The 22,740-nt window shown below is 39.9% G+C and overlaps 2 protein-coding genes across 4 annotated transcripts; one reads left to right on the top strand and one right to left on the bottom strand.

The window, feature by feature from the left end:
• Window positions 1-692: 692 nt before the first annotated feature.
• Window positions 693-13,425, bottom strand: CEP76 (centrosomal protein 76). Of its 2 annotated transcripts, none has more exons than XM_085220738.1 (12): window positions 13,215-13,425; window positions 12,663-12,832; window positions 11,944-12,025; window positions 11,332-11,556; window positions 10,488-10,673; window positions 8,685-8,782; window positions 7,873-8,001; window positions 6,848-7,039; window positions 4,382-4,548; window positions 2,867-3,200; window positions 1,494-1,711; window positions 693-1,037 (listed from the first exon to the last, which is right to left on the bottom strand). In XM_085220738.1, exons 1-12 carry the CDS (start codon window positions 13,408-13,410, stop codon window positions 899-901), a joined length of 2,136 nt encoding a protein of 711 aa, XP_085076864.1. In that variant the 5' UTR covers window positions 13,411-13,425; the 3' UTR covers window positions 693-898. The 2 variants fall into 2 exon arrangements, with proteins under 2 accessions (XP_085076864.1, XP_010707070.2); XM_010708768.4 differs by having other exon boundaries at window positions 12,663-12,818; window positions 13,215-13,366.
• Window positions 13,307-20,423, top strand: PSMG2 (proteasome assembly chaperone 2). Of its 2 annotated transcripts, XM_010708769.3 has the most exons (8): window positions 13,307-13,465; window positions 14,538-14,709; window positions 15,491-15,549; window positions 16,321-16,439; window positions 17,490-17,663; window positions 19,153-19,273; window positions 19,628-19,765; window positions 20,308-20,423. In XM_010708769.3, the coding sequence occupies exons 1-7, from the start codon at window positions 13,409-13,411 to the stop codon at window positions 19,745-19,747; spliced, it is 822 nt and encodes a 273-aa protein (XP_010707071.1). In that variant the 5' UTR covers window positions 13,307-13,408; the 3' UTR covers window positions 19,748-19,765; window positions 20,308-20,423. The 2 variants fall into 2 exon arrangements, with proteins under 2 accessions (XP_010707071.1, XP_003204988.1); XM_003204940.4 differs by lacking the exon at window positions 20,308-20,423 and having other exon boundaries at window positions 19,628-20,001.
• Window positions 20,424-22,740: the final 2,317 nt, after the last annotated feature.

Raw genomic sequence — 22,740 nt, 5'->3', positions numbered from 1 at the left:
AGCCTCAAAAAGTGATAGCTAGAATTCCCACGGTAAAAAACATGAAAGGGAGGGCACAATTGCCATTTCTCAAAGCATAAAGGCTAGAGGACACCCATAAAAATCATTCATGTGTTTAAGACCATCAAAACCACAGACAGATAATTAAGTATGGACGGGAGTATGAAAATCTGACAAAAATCAGGACTGGTCAATAAGCAAAACAACTTCTAACTTAAAAGCCTACTAAAAGTTTGACTGTCAAAAACCATAGAGTTGTTTAGAGAAGAACCTCTACAGGTTTGGTTTTTGTCCCTCCAGTCATCCACTACCTTGTCAGGAAAAAGAGATGACATCAGACAGACATTATCAAACGCAACACAGCTATTAACATGTTCAGGTGTCCAAGTCTGGTTTTTAAACATAAAAAGCCATCATAATTTGTTGCATTCACAGATTAACAGTATTACCTATACCTGACTGACCTTAGAAGCTATTGCTACCCCAAAAGAGGCAGAAATAAATTTCCATTATGGAAAGGAAGCATAAATGAACTTCAGTAACTCCGGCTCTCATTCATTCATAAAGAACACCCTGGACACCACTGACACAGAGATAAAACAGACTATTTTCTAAATTAGTTCTCACATTAATTCAGAGCTGTGAAAGGGAAACCAATATTGTACATATGCACTTTAATAACTTGACCAACATTCCTGTATTAAAAGTAGCTTTTATTAAAATAAAGTTCTCTGTATAAATATAATCATTACTGTGTACACAATTCATTTCACTACAAACACACCGCCATATTCAAAATCAGTGGCATTATATAAAGTACAATATTTGTTCAGCTGCATAATTTCATATGCAAGTACCTCATTTTACACATCTAGAGAAGTATGAATTATTTTGCTTTTCAGAGGACAGAGCGATATTTACAAGCAAACATGATCCAAACAGCACACGCAGATTCAGGGTATGCAAACACACGTACACGAACAGCAAGTCGCACCTGGTCACCCCTACAACAGATTATTTCTTCACAAAAAGGAGACCTGTGACAGAAAACAAGAACAACAAATATCACCAAGCTGTTCTTTAAATTTTCAGTTACACAATTATTTGAAACTTGCTTGACAGTTAACTACAGGCATCCAAGATTGGCCGAACTAAATAAGAAATACTGTTTTGTAGTGGAATGGCTGTTGTGTTGGAGAACAAAATTACATTGGCCACTTTTAACAACTGCAAAAAAACTAAAATAACTGTATTTCAGGGAAAAAAGGCATCTCGTATTTTAATTTAATCCATTAATCTATCACCACTGAACTTTGCCCAGTTCAACACAAAAGCTGTACACTGTGACCCATTCATTATGTATACTGTACACTCCTATCAGTTCTAACTTCAGGAAATTGGTTTTCTTTAATACTTCACTACCAAAAAAAAAAAAAGTGCCACAATTCATAATTAAGCATTACTACTTGGTATTTGTATATACTTAGTCTTACCGAAGACATGTGGCAAATGCTCTCCTGGCATTTCTGTACACAAAATGGATTGGAAACCCTTTAAATGTGTGACCATCAGGTACTGCTCTTCTTACAGCATCCTGAAACTCCTCGTTTCCTGCAGAAATACCAGTTGCACGTTCAAGCTCGTAGGCTGCTAATGCTGGTGACAATAGATAGGACAGATGGTCATCCCAAACAGTAGAAAGGCCAAGATCCTGTGAAGCAAATCACAACATGATGACAACCATGCAGAAAAAAAAAAAATTAGGATATTATTAAGTTTGGATAGATTCAGATAAATCTATGAACAATCTTGACCTGCAATTGATGGAAGTGAATCTGTGAAGCAGTAAGATACCGATACACACACCAAACCAGAAGGATCAAGAATAATCAAACACTACAAACAGAATACCAAGCATTTATCAAGAAATTAAGTCAGACTAGATTAAAACAAGACTAGCAGAGCTGAAACTGGATGTTTTGGCTACAGTATCTTTGAAAGAAGTGTAAGACTACAGTGCTGGTTCATAAAGAGACAGCAGAAATATGGAAAAGATCAACTAAGATTCACTTCATATTTTTGTAACGTCTCTTGGAAGTTCACTTCAAAAAACAATGGAAGAGTTCCCAAAAGAATGAATGCATGTGCACGCGCACACTTTCATTCTCCCATTCCACAAGTGCAAACAAGTAGAAAAATCTACCACTTCTATAGTTCATGAGATTCATACTCTGAGAATTGTTCGCCACACTAAGTTTGAGCTTTAGGTAGTAAGAGAGCAATTAAAAAAGATAGTAAGGGAGGGAGTGGGTGGGAAGAGAGAGGCGGCTGTAGGGAGAAAGAGAGAGGGAGGGAGGAGAGAAATCCTGATTAAGGAAGAAACCAACTTCCAGAAATACCTGCTAATTTTCTAAGCATTCAGAATAAAAGTGACAGCTGAAATCCTGCTTCTAATGAGAGACAAATAAATAAGATTGTGATGGATACACTCAACTCACTGACAAACAGACTATCTTCTTAGTTCTTTCACAGAGCACTTATAAGTAGCCTGTAGATGCCTGTAAGCTAAAAATCATGCTTCTCAAAACAGAGCCAAAGGCACAGTGGGAGGAATAAGACCACAAGCCTGCAGAATTGCCACTGCAAATACTAAGTGTGACATCTAAACTAGCTCTGTACAGTCATCCCAAATGTTTTTTTTTTTAGTTACTTCAATTTTAACACACCGCATTTCTGCAAAAGCTGATGGAGAACACATTGCAAAGATCTAAGTATTTACATTACAAGCAGCTGTTCAAAACAAGTACACAGTAAAAACATGATTTGTTAAGGTAATAAAGGCACAATGACAGTTTTTAAAGATTACCTTCCTGTGTTCTGAGACAAGTATTCTTAGTTGCAATTCTAAATCGTTGCTTGTCACTGCTGCATCTATCGCAGAAGCACACAGAGGAGGAAAAGGGGGAACTGAAGATGCAGCTCCAGGAGAACACACTGATTTTATTGCTTCTGCACTCATGGGCTTCCATCTAGACTCATCGTGTAAGTCAAACACACAGACCTCCACTGCATCAGAGGGCTGACAGTTTCCATAGAACTTCTGATGATTGAAGACACAACCTATCGTGCGATAAGGATACAATGGCTTGGGCTGTTCGACTATTGGAGGGTCATCAGGGTTGATAGGTCTGTGGATGTACCTGATTAAAAACATCCAATTTTTTTATTAATACATTTTGTATTTTAAGTCAGGCTAAAAATATTTCAGTAGGACAGAAGTCATTTCTCCTTTTAAAAACATAACCTAAATTTGTTATCCTTCCCCCTTCCCTGAGATGGCATTCTTTATTTACAGAAAAGTAATCATATGCATTTTGGAGGCGCAGCATACAACCAATCACTTTTCTTCTTTAAATCTAGAAAAGTAAGCTGATTAATTGAGCAGCTGCTCAACAGCAATTACACTGTGCAATAACATATTCACACAGCTTCCACATTATTTCTCAAAATGAGACAAATAAAACTTCAAATGTTCATCACAGCATACGCAATCACTGGCAAAACATAATTTCTTGTTTTCAACACTAGATATTAATCAGCTCTTTTCTCAAAGCCAACAGTTTTACATTTGAATATACAGTCCCACTGTACTTCTACCAGCGTCACATGCATCTATGTATCGCAAAAGTTATGTTTTCAAAAGTATTGCTTCAAATAGCATTAAGAAGCATAATGATATAAAGCAGCAATGTCATCCATAAACAGGAAGTTCTTCTCACTGAAGTCCTGAGCGTACTGTTTTATTTTGGTATAAAAATAGGGCTCGAGTACCATTCTATACACTTGAGAGACAGAACCCATGGAACAAAAAGGGAAGGAATTAACAGATTCCTGAAGCCTTACAGCTCGCAACGACTACATGTGCTCTCCTAAAAAAACCTCAGGTGAGAGGGGATTTCAGAGAACTTGCAGAGATTTCTGCAGGGAATGAAGTAACGTAACACTGATTTCACAGATGAACTAAGATTAAAAAAAAATTATGGGCCTCTAAATAACTGCATCAGATTTTGTCTTCTTCACAAATCACAATAAACAGTTGCTCCAAGAAGCAAAAAACTTCCTACACAGCTTAAAACCACAGAAAAGTACATTATGAACTATTTCACTCACACTCAACCAATTATTCTCCACACAACAGAAGTACACAAAAGATCCACAGACTCAAGTCTCCTATATACTTAATATATGAGAAGATAGGGAGATAAGTATCACAAAGAAGCAAGATAAAAACAACAGGAACACACACACAAAAAAAAACATAAGAAGAACTATACAAATCTCAATATATACTGTTTAGTTTTCTTATTTTCTTTTTACTCACCTATGTCCTGTTAAGCTCTCCCAAAAAGTAACCGTTCCATCAGTACCACAAGTCATTACCCACGTGTGGGGAACTCCTTTTGCTTTTGTTCCTACACACACAAAGGCTTCCAATCCATAGCCAAGAAGAAGACTGCACAGAAGGTTAGCATGATCTTCACAGTCACCCTAGACAGTAAATGTTTGTAAGCTCATTTGACTATCATTTGACTAGGCATAGCTAAAAACATTAGGGGAAAAAAAAAAAAAATAGTATTTCTCCAGTTGTTGTCTAACAAGTCCTGTTTCCCTCCTGTTTACCTAAAGCATGCATCAGAAGTCAGGACTTCAAGGTTTACGAACTTAAGAATCTTGAACTCCATTTTTCATATGCACTATATCAAAGTATATCAGGCCTCTACAACTTCCAAGACTGTAAAAAGAGTACAGCAGAAAAATAAGATCTGTGCACATACTACAGAAAAGCAAGCCCAAACTAGGCCCTATCCATCTACGAAGACCAAACTGACATCCTAATTAAACTTACAAGGGTATGGCAGTCAAATACCTGAAGTAGTGTCAGATATCATAAGTTAGGAAACTTAGCCACTAAATGAAATATAGAGCTTCCGTAATTTTACTACCTTAAATGTACTGTCAATGTTCAAAAAAATATTGTAATGCTATAATGGCATGATAATAGCAGGGTAGCAAACTCTCTGTCTACAGCAAGTGAGAACGAGCCCAAATGCAGCAGCCACGGATGCAGAAACGAAGAAGACTGCTTACCTTTGGAAGGCCTCAGAAAGAGATCTCCAACAAGAGATACCCTCACCTCCACTGCCAACCCTTAAATGAGGTCTGGGAAGGATCCTGGCTCCATCCCTTCCAGTCACTCAGGGGCACTGCATGCACCTGAGCTCCCCTGAGTTGGCCCTGCCTCCCACCTGGTGCTCAATCACTGGTCCAGGCCATGACTTTGCATTTCCACTACAAATATAAAACAGGATCTCTCAAGAATTTTGCTACTATGCTATTAAACAGCTGAAAGTCATGTCTCACTGCATTTCCTGTCAACCAGAACGAAGTTTCTTCACATTAAGAAACTGGTAGTAATAAATTGATGATGTCTAATTTTCCCTCTTACATTCCTTATAAAATGTTAGCTATAAAAGAAGAAAAAATTCCACATGCAGCAAAGCCTCCCTAATACAAATCATGGCATTCATTAGATAAATAGCATCATCTTCCTCTAATATAATCTACAAAGGAAGTATCAAGATAAGCGCATTCAAACAAGTTTCTGGTGAATGCAATAATTTAATAACATGTCATGGTTTTGGCCAGAATGGAGTTAACGCTCTTCATAGAGGCTCACATGATGCTGTGTTTTGGATTTTTTATGAGAACAATGCTGATAACACACCATTTCAGGTGTTGCAGAGCAGTGTTTACACAAAGCAAGGATATTTCAGCTCTTCATGCTGCATTGCCAGCAAGGCGCAGTGGGGCACAAGGGGCTGAGAGGACAGAAACAGGACTGCTGACCCAGACTGCCCAAAGAGATGTCCTGTGCCACATGGTACAGTGTTCAGCAATAAAAGCTAGGGTGAAGAAGGAGGAAAAGGGGATGTTTGTGGTGATGGCTCTTTTTTTTTTCCTTGAGGTGCCATTACACATGATGAGATGACTAGCATTCCTGGAGGTGGCTGAATATTTGTGTGCTGAGGGAAAGTAGTAAACAAACTCCTTGCCCTGCTTTGTTTGCATGTGCACCCCCACTTTTAATTATAAACACATTACTGAGATTTTGAGTATCTCACTGGTGATGAAAAGCACCAATTACTCTAAAGAAGCATTAAAAGGGATCAGTATTACTTTAATGAATTAAACATAAAAATAGTAATCCAGAATGAGTGTGATTTGTTTCATTTATCATAGTCATATGATACAAACCTTAGACTAGGTGGAAACTTCTAGTGAAAAACCCTATCTTGCATAAACTGAATGCAAAGACTTATGGTCAATTTATTTTAGCACCATCTACAAAATGTTTTTTCCAAAAAAGCTCTTCCTCAATCAGTACAGAATTAAGCATCGATTCACTGAATAGCCACATAGGATCTTAGAGAAGCAAGCGAAGCAACTTCATAGTCCAATGGATGCAATGAAAAATGGATTCCAACAACAGCACTAAAGAAACTAAGTTGGCTCCACAGAATCACCAAGGTTGGAAAAGATCTACAAGATCATCCAGTCCAGCTATCCACCTATCACCAATAGTTCTCACTAAACCATGTCCCTCAACACAACGACCAGAAGCCCTCGTCTAATATTTAACATCCGTCCCTACTGTGAAAGATCTTAAAAAAGCTATTTGTATCTAAGTGTTCTCTGAAATGGATTTAGTCCACCTTTTGCAACCTGTTTTAAATTACTAACTACATGCCAATTATAAATGTGTCACGCGAAGACTGTTTTTACATACCTTGTTTCTACATATGAACGCAAGAAGTGTGCACCACTGTTCTTGTTTGCCACCATCTCCTCCAATGACAGGAGCTCTTTCATAACCCAGGACACTGACAAATCGTGCTGCTTGTCTAGGTGTGTCTAGCAACCGGCCCGCTCGAAGTGGTCTGATATATGAACATACTGGACGGTTTACTCCATTTTCATCCTGAACGTGGGGAAAGAAAAGATAGCACTGTTAAAACTTCCTGAAGCAACCCATAGCTACTGTTAGACCTCAGTGAAGCCTTCATCCTGGTTGCGCCAGGTGTGTTCAGCAGTGAGATGAACCCTCCACACCCTTACGTGGAAGTTAACTCAAGTTAACACTACTCCTGAATACAGCTGGTGCAGCCAGAAGACCTTACCTCCCTGAAGACAAACACTAGGTGTGAATTGCTTCCGGAAGTTATTTCATCATCTGTGCCAGGAAAATTGCTACTCTACAAGTTAAATTCATATATTATCATGATAAACACAAAATATCTTACCATTCCTACTACTGAGGGGCAGTCACCAAGGAACAACTGATGCACAGTTACTTACTAGCCAATGATTTGATCACGTCTGTAGTTACCACGCAACATTCACCAGCCAGATTACTGACCACAGAGTGCTCAAATATTGTGTGGATCTGCTCCAATATATCCAGTAACTCAACTATTTATTACTGTATAAAACTTGTTTGCAGTAGCTTATATAGATCACTTAAACATTTGCCATTTGTAGTTATTCAAGGAAAAGACTAAAATGGCTTTGCTACCTCCTACACCAGGGGTGCTTGGAGCAGCCCTTCTTTATGAATCACGCTCTTCAGCTTCAGTATACACAGTTCAATTCTTGAAAACTTCATTTTCAGCATGCTATGTCACATGTAGCCCTGACTGGAATGTAACCACATCATAAATCTATACATATTCTACATAAACAAACTTCAAAAACATATATAAGATTTAAAAAAATCTCGAAGAACAGATGGGTGTATTTCTAAAACGTACAAACCTGTGCAAAAATCTTTACCAGCCTTGAGTTGTGTGTAGGCCTAATCTGCAGGTATTCTCTCCACCACTGTTTAGCATACACAAGAAATAAACGTTCTTTTTCTGCTATCTTCTGACGTTCCAAAGTGAACTATAGGTAAGAAAATAAACATAACCATTCACATATATACTAATTCTAAACAAGAACAAAAAAAGTAATCAATATACATACTGGCACATGATCCTTGCATATGTAAAATGAAGTTTAATATGACAGCATGCAACCAATGCTAAGGAATAGTATTTTTAAATGAAAATCCAATGAATGTAAAACTCATTTTACATTTCTTGTTTGTAGGCTCTTATATCAAACTTGACTGAAGTATTGTTCATCTTCAGTGATGCATGTCTGTACAGAAGGATTACTCAGCTTGCAAAGCATGGAATAATATGTGTAAGCACCTTCGGGCCACCACTTACTGGCTTTTCAAGCAGAATAGCTGACCACTGAAATTATTTTTTTCAAATGGGAAAAGATGGCAAGGAAACATATACAATACACTTAACATCCTCCAGATAGTACCTTACTTACTGAACTTCCTAAAATTTTGGTATAGGTAATCAATAAAAATAAACATAGTAAAATTTCAAGTGAAGTAATAATCGGTATAAACAAAGTAGTTAAAAACAAGATAACTGCATTTAAACCGAGTGGGGAAAAAAATGCATTCAAAAACCCACAGCTCCTTACATCTACATAAGTAATTGTATAGTGAGAATTCCCCCTGCTGATAGAAGAATAGGTTGCCTCCTCACCCCTAGGATATTACTTACCTGAGTGTTTGTTATTTCTGGAGACAGCGTCTTACTAAGCGGTGGATACATTTCAAGTCTGATGTTCAAAACACCGACAGAAACCTTTGATTCTGTACCTTTGAACAAAAATACGTTCCTATCAGTCCTTTCAAATTAATTTTACTCAGAACTTCAGCAGGGCAGGAACAAATAATAGTTTTAATCATACAATCACAAAAAAAAAAAAAAAAAAAAAAAAAAAACCTAAACTTCTCTAAATATGTACAACATAAAGATCTTCACTCAAGTTTTCAACTCAAGAATGAGAGAAAAGATAACTTGGCTAAAGAAGCTGACAACTGGATCTGAGCTCTAGGGGTCTCTTTTCAGGCAATATCAGAACATACAAGATTAATGTTGTTCTATAAATGCTAGAATAGGCACCTCCAAATAGATTGGAAGAGCCACAGTGTGAAAGTGCCCATTCTTCATGACTGTACAACTCACTGCTCAAATTAATGTGGTCAGAGCAGAGTGAAGTTCATTTTACCCAACATATAGCTTATTATGGAAGACCTGAGACAAATAATCATATTATTTTAATATATATATATTTTTTTAAGTAATCTAATGTTGTTGCATAACGCTCAACCATTTTGAACTCCACAAAAAGCAAGAATAAATTACAACAGTGATATGGAAAACAATCCAAGCAGAAACATCACATAGTAGCTTGTTTATTTGAGATAACAGCATGCTTTTTGATGTTCTTGATGAATTCTGTACAGTGTCAAGAATTTAGAAAAGGAGAAAAAGCACCTGAATATCTAAATTTACATTTTATTACTCTGGGGAAAGAAAAAAAAAGTTAACAGTAAATAAATTAGAAAGTTAAATTAGAACTCCTCCCATGACCCATGTAAGCATTAAATAAGTTAGTACAAATAAACACCTCTGTACCTAAGACTCTATACAAAGTCATATTGCTTTGTAAAGTTTTGCCAACAATCAGCATTGTCAGAATACAATGATGCCAACATATTAGTCATGATGCAAACATACTGCATTCATGTTCACTGAAAAAGAAAAGCATGCAATAATGATGAAAATTAATAACAATCTAAATAGTACATTTGATCTTAAAAATATTTTGAAGATAGAGTTTAATCTCCATTGGAATTAGCAAGGGCATGCTAGCATATCTAGCAGGTAGAGACTGTGACAACACATGTTCAAATGATTCAATTACAATTTGACAGTACATTAGGGTAAGAAGTCAAGATACACCATGATAGTGCTAGATCTAGACTTAAAATTGTACCATCCCAAATACGTAGGATGGAACAGTTGAAAAGGGGTGGCAGTGACAAATGACACACAAAAATACAGAGGTATAGCAACAGTTCAGCACCTAAACAAAGCCACTCAACCTTTCTATAAGAAAACACGCTTCCAGCTACTGGAATGCATGGCAGCACAGCAGAGATCACTTTCTCCAACAACTGCTGGAGGACAAGCTAGATTTTATACTTGAGAGCATTGACATGATATTTTTCCTGGAGATACATTTGTAGATTTATGTTTGTTTTGATAGTTTAGCCACATGCTGGAGATAACAGAGGCTCCCAGATACAGGGAGCGCTATTGCACAGGATCTGGACACATATTCTTAATAAGTCAAAAATGTGACCATCGGTCTCTTAACTCTTCTTAAGGATACCTTAAAGTAATTCATGAGTTGAACTGAAATCAAACCAAATAATAAGTACTACTCTAAGCTTATAAGCAAACTCAGTACATAATATTTTAATTCATCATTAAACGCTTATTATTTATTCTTACCTACACCCAGGAGTTCAACAGCAACATTTGTGATGCCGTTCTCTGCAGCTAAGACAGATCGCCACTCCAAGAAATAGGATGCTACCAGCGTCGTCTCCCCAAACGTGTCTGTTCTGATCAGAACCATATGCACAGGATCACATACAGATAACATAGTGGTTGCATCCACCATTTTACTCCCATCACCTGCCATAATTAAACCAACATTAAACAGCCAGAATATTAGCATCCCAAGTCCTCCTTAAAATAATACTATTTTTAAAGTATGACTACATAAAAATAACTGCATATATTCTCTTGAAAACATGGAATGCTTCAGGTCTATTTACTGTACACCAGTATTGATTCCAGAATTCTTCCTGTAACATTCATCTGCCACCACATTTCCCAGCTACCAACAGCAGAAAGGTAATACAGGTGTTCGATGACTGATTATTCCACAGCTATCTGCCAACTCATAGCAAACTGAGCTGAAAGTAAAGTTTTTCCTTCTGCATGGTGGCAAATTTCTATCTACCTTCACAAGAACGTTCAAGGTTGGAAGGGACCTCTGGAGGTCAGCTGGCCGAACCCCCTGCTAGAGAAGGGACACCCAGAGCAGGGTGCCCAGGACTATGCCAGTTACTTCAGAGTGGAAAAGACAAGGTAAGAACAGAGAAGGATCTAGAAGTGAAACCTAAGACAGTCATAAATTTCCCTACAAAAATAAAGTAATAAATAGGAAAGAAACATTCTAAATAATGTCAGACCTATTTTGGAATAACTATAAAGTCAAAAATAAATCCAATGAAACAAAACAAAAGAAACAACATAGCATCAGCTTTAACTTCATGATGTTCCTTACCTAGGCTCTCCTTGTGAACTTCAAGTAAAAAACCATCATGGAAATCTGGCTCACAAGCACACGGAACAGGTTTAGAACGGAAACGCTGATTTCGGAAATGTAGACACAGAGTAAAAGTAGAACAGATTTGTCCAGGCAGAGGATCTGGTTCCTGAAGATGTTCCAGAAAAGCTTTTCCACCCAGAACCTGAAGGTAAAGATACCTTCGTGTTGGGTCAATGTTAGCTGTAAAGCGTAGCAACAAAAATGAAGAGACTACAAACAGATCCCAGCAAGCATGTTAAACATCAGCTGACTAACAGGAAAATAGAAATAAAAAGAAATAATAAAGGTTTTGAAAATATATTCCTAGGAGAAAGTGATTTTAAAATATATGAAAGCTGTCTTAATGTAAAACAAATGAAACATTAATATCACATAAAGCTTGAATTTGTATCAGTCACACAAACATACATCCTTTAGATATTCAGGGAAGACATCTTTTTCTCCCCTTTGGAGGCTTTAAATGAATCCAGTTCGTATTGGATTATTAATTCCGAGCTCAATAATCCTACATTTGACATTTCTATTGAAACTACAATCCAGAAATATTAAAACAAATGAGCAACATACTTTTTTTCAAAACCGGTGGTTCTCTATCAACAAAATGTGTCGATGGTTTTGGAGATGAAGTCCTCTCCTTTCCATTCACATCCTGGAATCACAATAAAGAATTTTTAAGGTGTTAAGTGATGCAACAGCACTCTTCCCACAATCTTATAAAATTTAAAGCATTCTCCTTTCCAATCAAATCTTATTCCTCTTGTACACCCACTGCTAATATGTGAGACTTAACAAAAACTGAGTAAACATTGACACTGTAGTGCTACCACTACACCAAATATAGCACACACAGTTTGATCCTAAAACAAAAGTTGCTAAAACCTTTTTAAACCACTAGAAATAGTATCTTCCTGTACATAAAGGAGGTCTACAAGAGAATGGGAGAAGTACACTTTGTAGAGATAGGATAAGGGGCAATGGCTTTAAACTGAAATATGATGGATTTAGATGAGATAGAAGGAAGAATTTTTTTCAGAGGGCAGTGAGGCGCTGGCACAGCTGCCCAGAGAAGCTGCGGTGCCCCAACCCTGGAGGTGCTCAAGGCCAGGTTGGATGGGGCCCTGGGCTGCTGAGCTGCTGGGGGGCAGCCCTGCTCATGGCATGGGGTTGGTCCCCTTCAACCTAAGCCATTCTGTGATTCTATACTTTTAGTGTGTTAGAGCTTGGACAAGACACCACATCAGTAAGAGGAATAAGCAAAGTATTTTCACTCTTGAAAAGGTTCTCACAGTGACAAATTTAAGTTCTTTCATAACGTCATCGATGATTCCTCGTTGTCTTAAGGCTTTTATCAGATCTTCCATGGATAGCTGCTGATGCTCAGGTGCCAGCTCCTCACGTATCGTCTCCGCCAGAACTTCTCTGATCCTGCCATGGACATCCATCTGAAAGAGAACTCCTTACATGCTACAAATAGGAGCTCCTGACAGCAGTTGAGACTGAAGAAGCATTCCGTAGGACTGCCAGTACTTTCTGCACATAGCGCCCATGAGCCCTTGGATTAAATAAGAACCAGCCGAGGAAGTCATACCACCTCCCCAAAGCAGCTCTACCAATTAAAAGCGTTATGAGCACAACGAACCTGAACGCATTAAACCCGTTCCTCACAAACACCTGCAAATCCACGCGCTTCCCGTTTGACTTTTGAGCGAGACAAAGAAATAAAAACTTCGAACGACCGCTTCTTAGTTCTCTGGGGCACAAAAGCAGGCAACTCCTATTCCCTCCCCCTCTCAGCGCCACACTAACAAGGAAGCAAAATGCCGGCCGGGATAGCTCACCTTTTGCAGCTGCTGCTGAATGAGCCGCTTCAGCTCCGAACCCTTTGCGGGCGGCAGCGCCATGGCGGCGGGCGGCAGCGGGGCCGCGCGCGGAGCTCCGCCCCAACGGCCGCGACGCGAGGAGGGCGGGGCGAGGAGGGAAGCGGGCGGAGCCGCGCCGTGCGGCGTTCATCTCCGAGTGCGGCCTTGCCGGCATGTTCGTGCCTTGTGATGGCGGCGGCCCCGATTTCGAGGGCTTCACGCTGCTCATGGTGAGTGGGTGCCGGGGCCCGCTCCGAGGTGCTGGGAGGGAGGGGGGGGGGGGGGGGGAGGTCGGGGTGGTGCGGTCTGAGCGCCTCCAGCGATGGGGCACCCGCAGCTCTCTGGGCAGCCGAGCCGGCGCCTCACCGCCGGAATCTTCCCTCTTTCAGTTTAAAGTCATCTTCCTTGTCCTATCCCTGCGGGCAGCGCAGCACCGCACAGCCCCTGGCTCAGATACGCCTCCAGGGGGTGAGGGAGAAGAAAGGTAAAACGTGTAGGCTGATAGTTTGATAACAGGGCAGAAAAGGGAAAATAATGACGAGAGAAGAACACGCAGAAGTGAAGCACGCTGCAATTGTTCACCACCTTTTGAGCCAGCCCCCAGCCAACCCCCCCAGTTCTGTTGCCGAGCACCTCACCACATGGCATGGGACGTCCCCTGGGCCACTCTGGCTCTGCTGCCCTGGTTCTGCCTCGTCCCAGCTCCTTGGACCTCCAGCCCCATGCTGGCAGGGCAACACCTGCCGAAATGGCCTTGGCTTTGTGCTGCTCTGCAGCAGCCACAACAGCAGTGTGGTATCAGCGCTGTTCTCATCTGAAAGGCAAAACGCAGCGCTGCACCAGCTACTAGGGACTTAACTCCATCCCAGCTGAAACCAGAGCAGTGAAAAAACACCTCATTCATGCATATTGTTCAAGCTGAGACTTGTAGTTGAATGTGTAGTATCAACGTTACCATTAGGTGTCACTTAAGGTCTGCCAATCTCTGCATTAGTTTTTAGAGTGACTTTTACCAATTCTACATTCCCCTTCCCCCACCCCCCCCAAAAAAAAAGGGGGCAGGGGAGTGGAAGAAGACAAGTTTCAAAACCTTTGTTCAAGTTTACAGTGAGAGACAGGGTTATTTATAGAAGTGGCCAGTGTGATTTTGGGTGACCAACCTAAGGGGATAGCCATCTTTGCCTGAAAATGAGCTGAAAAGAAATCACGTTTAGTCAGAAATGAAATATCTTGAACCTTCACTGTTTAGAGAGCATATTGTCTGTAAAACACATTGTAATCCATTGATTTCTGCCACTTCAGCCAGCGGTGTCGGTGGGAAACGTTGGCCAGCTGGCAGTAGATCTAGTGATTTCCACGCTTTGCATGCCTAAAGTGGGCTACTTCTACACTGACTGCCTGGTGCCGATGGTGGGGAATAATCCCTATGCAACAACAAAAGAGAACTCAATGGAGCTGAGCATAAACGCTGAAGGTGTGTACTGAATGCTTACAGTGTTTGCAAGATGCGTGCAGTGCAAAAAAGGTTGCATTTACTTTTCTTGTTGTTACATTTCGCTTACGGGAACTGTGTTTAAACTAAAGTCCGTAATAACAGCTTCAATAACTAAGTCTCTATCTTAGGAACAACAATGTGTTTAGACTTGCAGAGGAGACTCTTAGACCTTACTTTATTTTCGATAACCAGTTTGACATATGGAACCAGTAAGAAATGCTGACTCACAACCATGTTGCAGTACGGCCAAAACTCCCAACAATTTTAATCCTAAGCAACATGAAGTGTGCTCATAGTTCAGGTGCAGGAATGCAAGCTGCATTCTGGTGTAGAAGGGGATTTCTCCCTTCTCGCCTGTGTTTGTCTTTTTCTCCTTGTGCTGTTTCTCCCCCTTAAATTCACTGGGTTTTGCCCCATCTCAGTCATGGCGTTTCTTTCCTTTTTTTCTTCCTTTTTTTGCTCTTAAATCATAGAAATTTCAAAATAATCTGTCAAAATCTTTGTAAGACTGCGCAGAAGAATTTCCTGAATCATCGTAAGAGACAGATTATCTTATGTTCTGCTTCATTCAATCTTTTGAATCTGTGACAAGTGAAATTAAGTCCAATGAAGACATTGCACAAAAATAGGTATTTATTTTTAACAGCAATCAGGTTTTCCAATAATTGGATTTGATAACTGAAAGGTTATCCTCAGGTTTGTAAGTCTGTATACCCAGATTTCCTTTTTTGTTAAAAAGCTTCATTATTTCTCCTTGTAGTGTATTCATTGCCTTCAAAGAAACTTGTAGTTCTGCAGATCAGATCACCTTTTATAAAGGTACGTGCATCCATTGATTCTTCTGAGCTCATTTGTCAGTAGTTGCAGTTCTGTGGGCAGATGGTTCAGGCTCCCTGGGTCAATTTTACAAAATGACTCAAACAAACCAAAGAAGCAGAACTAGAAGTAATCAGCCAGGCTAGAAAATGTTTTCTTAAAACAGACCAAAATCCAGCAAAACATTTTTCTACTTAGTGCTGTAACACTTTCTGTGATGGATACAGTTTTGTCTCAGAGCTGATTTCTGCACTCTCTGAGGGCTGAGGTTTAGTTTTGTTTTTCCAAACCCCAGAACAACTCAGCTGAATTGTTAGATCTTATTATTAACATGTCCTTAGTTATTAATAGTCTCGAGCAAAACACAGAATGTTCTGAGTTTTGTCCATTTCTCTTTTCTTCATACAGTTCTTGCCTTTGTGTATGTATCTTGTATTGTAATGGCTTAATTTTTGCCATTGCTTTTTGGCAAAATATGGAAGAATACGATGCGATCTAAATATTGTCCCCTCTTGTTCTAAAGCTTTTTCCTCTGGTACTGATGGCACTTATGTTGTTATTCATGTGCTCTTAATAAATGTAATCATTACATGTGTAGCTTTAATCAGATAAATTGCCAGTCTTCTGCTTTTTGAAAGTAAATGTGAACCCGTGAGCTTAAGGGATGTGAAGAAAAATCTATACAAAGCTGAGCATTAAATATGACATCTCTTTTGGTGCTTTTTTATCAACACAAAACATTTTTATTTCATTTCCCTCTGTCTTTGCATAAAGAACAAGTACAGGCCATTCTGTCAAACACTGCTTTCTTGGGTGGAAAGCAGCAAATGTGCCAGAGTCATTCTTCTGTCCAGCAGCCACGCATACCAGCGCGATGACGAACAGCTCCTCGGGTATGTTTGTGTCCTTAAAAGATCTATTTAATGTTTATGTTCTTTTTGGCAGTCTGACTTCTTTCCCTCTTTTTGTAGTACTTTTCATTGTTTTGCTTTGCTGTGTAGATAGGACATCTTGTTTTAATAACGTATGAAATGTTTCATGTTACACAGTGTTAGTCTCTGAACTTACTCCTGTTGAAAGTCCAGAGCAAATAATATGCTGTGAGGATATCGTGCTTGGCCTGCACTGTCAGTCTCAGTTTTAACTTCTTTTTTTCTTCCTGTTGCAATCAATGTCCAGGACCACCAGCTGCTTGAGGTCACAGATTAGATATCTAAGATTTAGTAGAATATTAGTTAGTCTCCTAACCTTTCACTGATTATTCTGCATGTTGAGGATTTTCAGTGTGTGGCAAGATTTCCAGGCTGTATCCATATGTAGAGCCTTAAAGGAAGCTTAGGTCTATGTGCATCCCAGATAGAGTTCCCAGTGCTGTTTGCACGCAGTCTAAAGAACGGCCAGCTAAGATGGAGAGAAGTGGGAAGAGTGATATTCATTTTGTACATTCTGAGTCATAAGTTGTACCCGTTTCACCTTTTTTTGTGAAGGGGAACATGAGCCACAGCTCTGACACCAGAGTCACTAAAGACTGAGAATAACACATGCAGAAAACAGCTTTTTGAAGTCTGGGGGCAGCTGTAGTGTGAGCCCGTTATAAATATTGTGTAACAGTGAAGTCCATACTTACCTTAACTTCAATTGAATCTGTTCCCATCCAAAGGAAGAAAAGTCACCTTTTATATGTAAATTATTTTAGCAGCAGCAGTTCTCTTATGTGCTTACGTAGCTGGTATTTGCCAGTTACAAAAGCATCTAAAAAGGATACCTTAGTTATATTTATGGCAGAAAATTGTGTATATTGTCCTGAAGTCACTGAACATTTGTAAACTTTGGCTTGGAAAGGAAGGGAGTATTGCAGTTCTTCATTGCAGCTTCTTTCTGTCACAAGTAATAACTTCAGTGCTTTTATTGTCAGACTGAATACATTCTTGATTTGTTCCTAGGACACCGCTGCGCTACCTACTTACACCAGCTCTTGAGAAAGCGATTGAAGGCCATATGCAGGAGCTGAAATGGAAAGAAATGGAAAAAGTAGCAGCTTACCCTGGAATAAGTGATACAGAAAAAGTTCTACATATTCCTGGAGGTGGCATCACGAAATTGTTGTTTACTGAGAGGTGAGTTGCATGGAGATAAATGCATAAAGGATATCAGGTTTCCTATCAGATCACCTGGAGGTGTTCAAGGCTAAGTTGGATGGAGCCCTGAGCAACCTGATCTAGTACCAGATATGGAGGTTGGTGGCCCTGCATGCAACAGGGAAGTTGGAACTTGATGATCTTTGAGTGTCTTCCAGCCCAAGCCATTCTGTGACTCTACTGCGTGAGTAAAATTATTATGGATTACTTGTGGATCTTTATTGTTGTTAAAAGGTGTGCACTTTAGGAATTGTGGCAAAAGCATGTCAGGTGGCAAACTTTAGCTAGCAAAGCTCAATCACTGCACTAAACATATTAGTTCTGCAAAAGGGATTTGTTCTGTAAATGCCAGGTGGAAAATTAGCTTTTGGGCTTTTGTTTTTTTGTGTGTGTGTGGTTTGTTTTTTTTTTTTTCTCTTAACTATTGCTTTTGTCACCCATCCAAACTGCTATCTCCAGCAGCAGGAGTTTCTAACATCGTGCTTACCTTTGTGCTGACTCCAGCTATGGAAACAGTGCATAAATGCAAAAGCTGAGACCTCCCAGGACTGCAGAAATCAAAGTAAACTAAACCAAAAACACACAAAAACTTCATGCCTAAATGAATAAAACATGACATTGCTAAGGGAAACTGAACTTTAAAGATAAAGAATATTGAAGTTGTTGTAGCACATACATCATAGAACTTAATTTTAAACACATTGACGCTGTTTTGTGACCATCTAGTTGGTATCACTTCCCCCCCAAAAAAAACAACCCACCAAAAACCCTTCAAAAACAACAGTATGGCAAAAGCCATTTACCAGAAGTAGCGTTCCTGGTCTAACAAAGGAAGGGGTAAACTTCAGCATATGTTTTTGCAGAATATATGCTTAAGTCAGCTCTGATTGTGGGTTTTAATGACTTTTTCCCGAACGTTGCAATAGCAAACAGGGCTTGGAAAGTTTGCTTCATTGGTAGGAGGCAGAAGTGGAAATTGTAACAGCCTGCAAAACCGCTGTTTGAAATACATGGAAGGATAAGAAGTGATTGTATCGAAGGCTCCGTATAAATGCCCCGCTAGGGCAAAAGTGCCAACACTCTGCTTGCAGACTTCATGTAGAGGAGGCCCTGAGTAACCCTCTGTGACATAGGATTCTTGCCTTGCAAAGGAAAGAATAATTTCAAGGTTTGGAAAGCAAACATTAAGTGTGGAAATGCAACCAAGCAAGTCTGGAGGGAAAAAAAAAAAAAAAAAAAAAAAGTATTGTGTGTGTGTGTGTGTGTGTGTGTGTATCTATATATATATATACATATATAATATATAAGGATCACATGTGTATGTATAATACATGGAAATCTGCATTTTCCTTTTTAGTGTAATACGTCTTTTAAGGCAGACCATATACAGTCTGTTGTGCTAAATACACAAATGCATTTGTTTTTGATTTGTAAAAGAAACAGAAAAGCCTGCCTGTTTTTGTTGCAGTTGTTCCAAAGGAATCCACATGGCAGTTCTTCTCAAATTCTGCTCAGAAGGGGACAATATCCCTGACGCCTTTGGGCTTGTTAACTATCTGAATGAATGGCTTCAGCTAATTGAAATCAGAGTAAGTGCTGTTTGTTTTAGAGCTTTCATATTTTATATCAGCTATTTTCATTTTCTGTATTGGCTGGCTTCACTTTGGCCTGCGGTCACCAAGAGCAGGCCAAATGTAAGATATGTTTTGATTAAAATTGTGCTGGGAAGTTTCCCACCCAAAAAAACAAACCTTGGACAGAGGTGGTGGAAACTGTAAAGATTTCATCCGCTTAGAACTTCCAATATTTTTCTCTAAAGCTGTCCACCATGACACTGACATTTGAAAGGCTGCCCATGATTCTAATACATGTGCCAGAGAGAAAATTGCATTAAATCGCATTATTCTTTAAAACTTCAAGGAGTTACTCTGTCCTTGTTGCAGAGAAATTCTTCCACAGATGCTTCTCCAGAGAGGGAAATACCAGATCCTTCTTCACAATGGAAAATACCAAGTTCCTGGCGCCTGCTTTTTGGCAGTGGTCTTCCACCTGCACTCTTCTGAGCTGTTTGGATTTCTTCTGTAAGTCGCACCGGTTCAGTGTCAATCATCCCATGAAAAGATGATTGTATACCAGTTGCCAAGCAACAGCAGCCTGATTCGTGGTGTAAATACGTTCTTAGGGAAAACTTCTTTTATCTCTGCTAACTATTGAAATAACAGTAACTTTTAGAAATTGAACAAAGAAATAGGTTTGACGTAGTTGTTTATTGAAGATTTTTTTTTTTCTTTTTAAATAAAATATTTTCAAAACCCTTTTTGTTTGGTTAAAGTATTACTGCAGTAGAAAAGCTCACAGTGTCTCTCTTAGCATAGCTGGGAACTTGACTGACGTGCAGTTTTTTAAAGTTTTTTGTAGAAAGATAAAGGCCCACTCCTCTAAGTCAATTGTGGATCTCTCTTCCAAAACCTTCCTGCTGATGTCGGTATAGCTCAGAAGTGATCCTTCTGCCTTCTTTTCCCAATGTTGCCACAGTAGCTTCAGCTGGGGAGGCTGCCAGTGGCAGAGCAGCATGTGCTGTGTTTTCTGATGTTCCTGATAACAGTTTCCACTCTTCTTCCAGGGACTGCAGAAACACTGGAACAAAAGCTTGTGAGGTGGACAAGCTTTCTTAGACTGCTTTGAGATGTATACAGTGCCCTGAAATATAAAGAAAGTAAAATGCTGTCCTGAAAGCAAGCAGTCTGGAGCCTGTCTGTTATAGGTGTAATCTGAAATACCAGTTTTGTTCACTGTTTCATGTTTGCAATGGGACTTGTTGCATTACCAAGCTACATATTCGGTTTTGATCCTTTTATTTCTTTCGGCTCATGGTCTTGTCGTGGTTTTACAAGTAACCTGAATGGAAGTACAAGCCATTTTGCAGCCTTTACACAGAACTCATCACAGAGGTGTTTCATGCCTGCAAACACTGTTTATTCAAGTCTTGCATAGTTAGAAAAGGACCGATGTCCTAAATACTCTGCTGCTGAACTTGCAGGATATGCAGCAGCTCCTCTCAGAGAGCTCTTTGCCTACTGCTCGTAGGGCTCATGTGATGAGTACAGCTCGTGGAAGTATAGAGTATAGATGCACTCGACGTGCTTTAATGAGACTTTTCCAACCACCATTAAATACTGGTATGGGAAAAGAACAAGCACAAGCTTTTATACTTTTCTGGTTTCCTTAGTTGTTATTTTTTAAATAAGAGGACTGTATAAGCTTTATTTAGTTGGATCTATTTAACTGCTTCTTTCCTGGAGGATCGAATTAACGACTTCATTTTGGCCCAATTCCAGCATCTGTGAGCTTCAGCCACGCTACAGCAAACTTTAGAAATGTCTCTGCTCCCCACAGCCTGGGCTTCTGTCTGACGCTTAGCACTCCAGCCGGGGGGCAGTCCATGTGTTGCACACTGGGAGTTCATTTGTGGAAAGCTTTGGCGTTTGAGGAACTTGCTCTGTGCAGATAGCAGCCCCTCATGAGGCTCCCTGCAGCTGCTGGAGGCAGGCATCAGCTTTGTTTGAGGTCCAGAAATCTATTATGTAGATAGAAAGCATACAAAGTACTAAAAACAACCTTTGAAATACTCAGGTCAGCTTCTGTGTTTTTAAGAAGACAGAAATAATCTGAAGGATAAGCCTAATTAGGGTGACAAGCAAGTGGTGCTTGGGTATCTACAGAAAGCTCAGCAAACAGGGAATGATGGTATCAAATAGTTGCAGTGATCAGGATGCAGCATTATGTATGCTGAGTGGTACCTGGGATGCAGCATTTCAGCAGGTGGCGTACTGCAGAGCTGTCTTCATCAGTAAACAGCTGTGATAGCTCATATTCCAAGCCTAAATTGTTTTGCTTTGAAGCAAGGGGAAACAGTAATTAAAAAGCCTCAGTGTGCAGGCATGGGTCCAGCAGCCAATTTAAGCCTCCAACTGGAAACCCATTTCACCTTTGTCTCAAGAAGCAGCCCATCCTCTTTTTGCCTTCATGTTTCACAGCAGAACTTGAGAGCCCTGCACAGAGAAGTGAGGCACGTGCTGGGACTTCCTGAGCCTGTGTCCTCACACTGCTGCTGCCACAGTACTGCCCATCTGTTTGGGAACTGCTCTCAGTTCCCTGTGCTCGCTGAGGCAGCCCCATGACCCACTCAGCTGAGAGAGTGGCTGTTAAAGCCCTGAAGAGCAATTTGAGAATTGAGTCACTGTGGGACGAGGGCCAAAGTACGCTCAGTGCACACCACGAAGTACAAGTTACTGCATATTGGACAGCTATCAGAGATAGCAGCAGGTGAAATACAGCAGTGTGAACACGTGCTGCCCATCACCAAACATATTATGGCAACTCACAGTTCAGAGAGAAGGAAAATAATGAAAATGTAAATCTCAAATTAGAAGGCACAAACTGCTGAGAGCTGTGTCCAAAGATGCAGACAGTGCTACAAGCAGGCTGCACTCCTGCATTCTGCAGCAATGAGGTTTGCTGCAGCATAGGCCAGACCTCTGTCCTTCACTAGAAGTAGGCACAGCCACACCAACTTCAAAATGAAGCTGAATGTAACTGTGACAAACCCAGTGCTCATGACTGAGACTATTTCATGGTGGTGCTGAGCACTTATTTGGTTTAAATAACTGCTTGAAGTACTCCCCTGTTCAGCTACGTACAACTCTTTCATCAGTCAGCCTCAAACCCAAGTTAGGATTTCAGGTTGTGTATTCTAGCAGAAATACTGTCCCATAGTCCTGTGCCTTCCAAGTAGTTTTCTTCTCCCTGCTTTCAGGGACTTAAAGGTTTACACAAAAATCCTGTTGCAGAAGTATGTGAAGTGTAAATCACATATAAAACCTCCCACCACAAAGTAGTTTAGACATGCATAAAATACAGCTTTTCAGTGAATGAACGTTTACCTGAAACTACCAGAGCTCCCACGAGCACAGAATTAAACTTAGCTCCCATAGCAGAAGGCACAGGGCTGGAAATACTGCTGAGTCCGTTAAACCAACTTCGGGCTGTTCCAGTT

This window comes from Meleagris gallopavo, chromosome 3 (genome assembly GCF_905368555.1).
Source record: "Meleagris gallopavo chromosome 3, MGAL_WU_HG_1.1, whole genome shotgun sequence".
Taxonomy (NCBI): Eukaryota; Metazoa; Chordata; class Aves; order Galliformes; family Phasianidae; genus Meleagris; species Meleagris gallopavo.
Note: the sequence above shows the minus strand (reverse complement) of the source record. Positions and strands in the feature narration are given on the sequence as shown.

Excerpts from the sequence above, each read along its gene's own strand:
- PSMG2 (XM_010708769.3), top strand. The coding sequence starts at position 13,409 with ATGTTCGTGCCTTGTGATGGCGGCGGCCCCGATTTCGAGGGCTTCACG. Across the intron at positions 13,466-14,537 it reads AGGGCTTCACGCTGCTCATG|CCAGCGGTGTCGGTGGGAAA; the intron begins GTGAGTGGGTGC and ends CTGCCACTTCAG. Across the intron at positions 17,664-19,152 it reads AAATTGTTGTTTACTGAGAG|TTGTTCCAAAGGAATCCACA; the intron begins GTGAGTTGCATG and ends TTTTTGTTGCAG.
- CEP76 (XM_085220738.1), bottom strand. The coding sequence starts at position 13,410 with ATGCCGGCAAGGCCGCACTCGGAGATGAACGCCGCACGGCGCGGCTCC. Across the intron at positions 11,557-11,943 it reads ACCACCGGTTTTGAAAAAAA|CTAACATTGACCCAACACGA; the intron begins GTATGTTGCTCA and ends TACGCTTTACAG. Across the intron at positions 7,040-7,872 it reads TGGTAAAGATTTTTGCACAG|GATGAAAATGGAGTAAACCG; the intron begins GTTTGTACGTTT and ends CCCCACGTTCAG.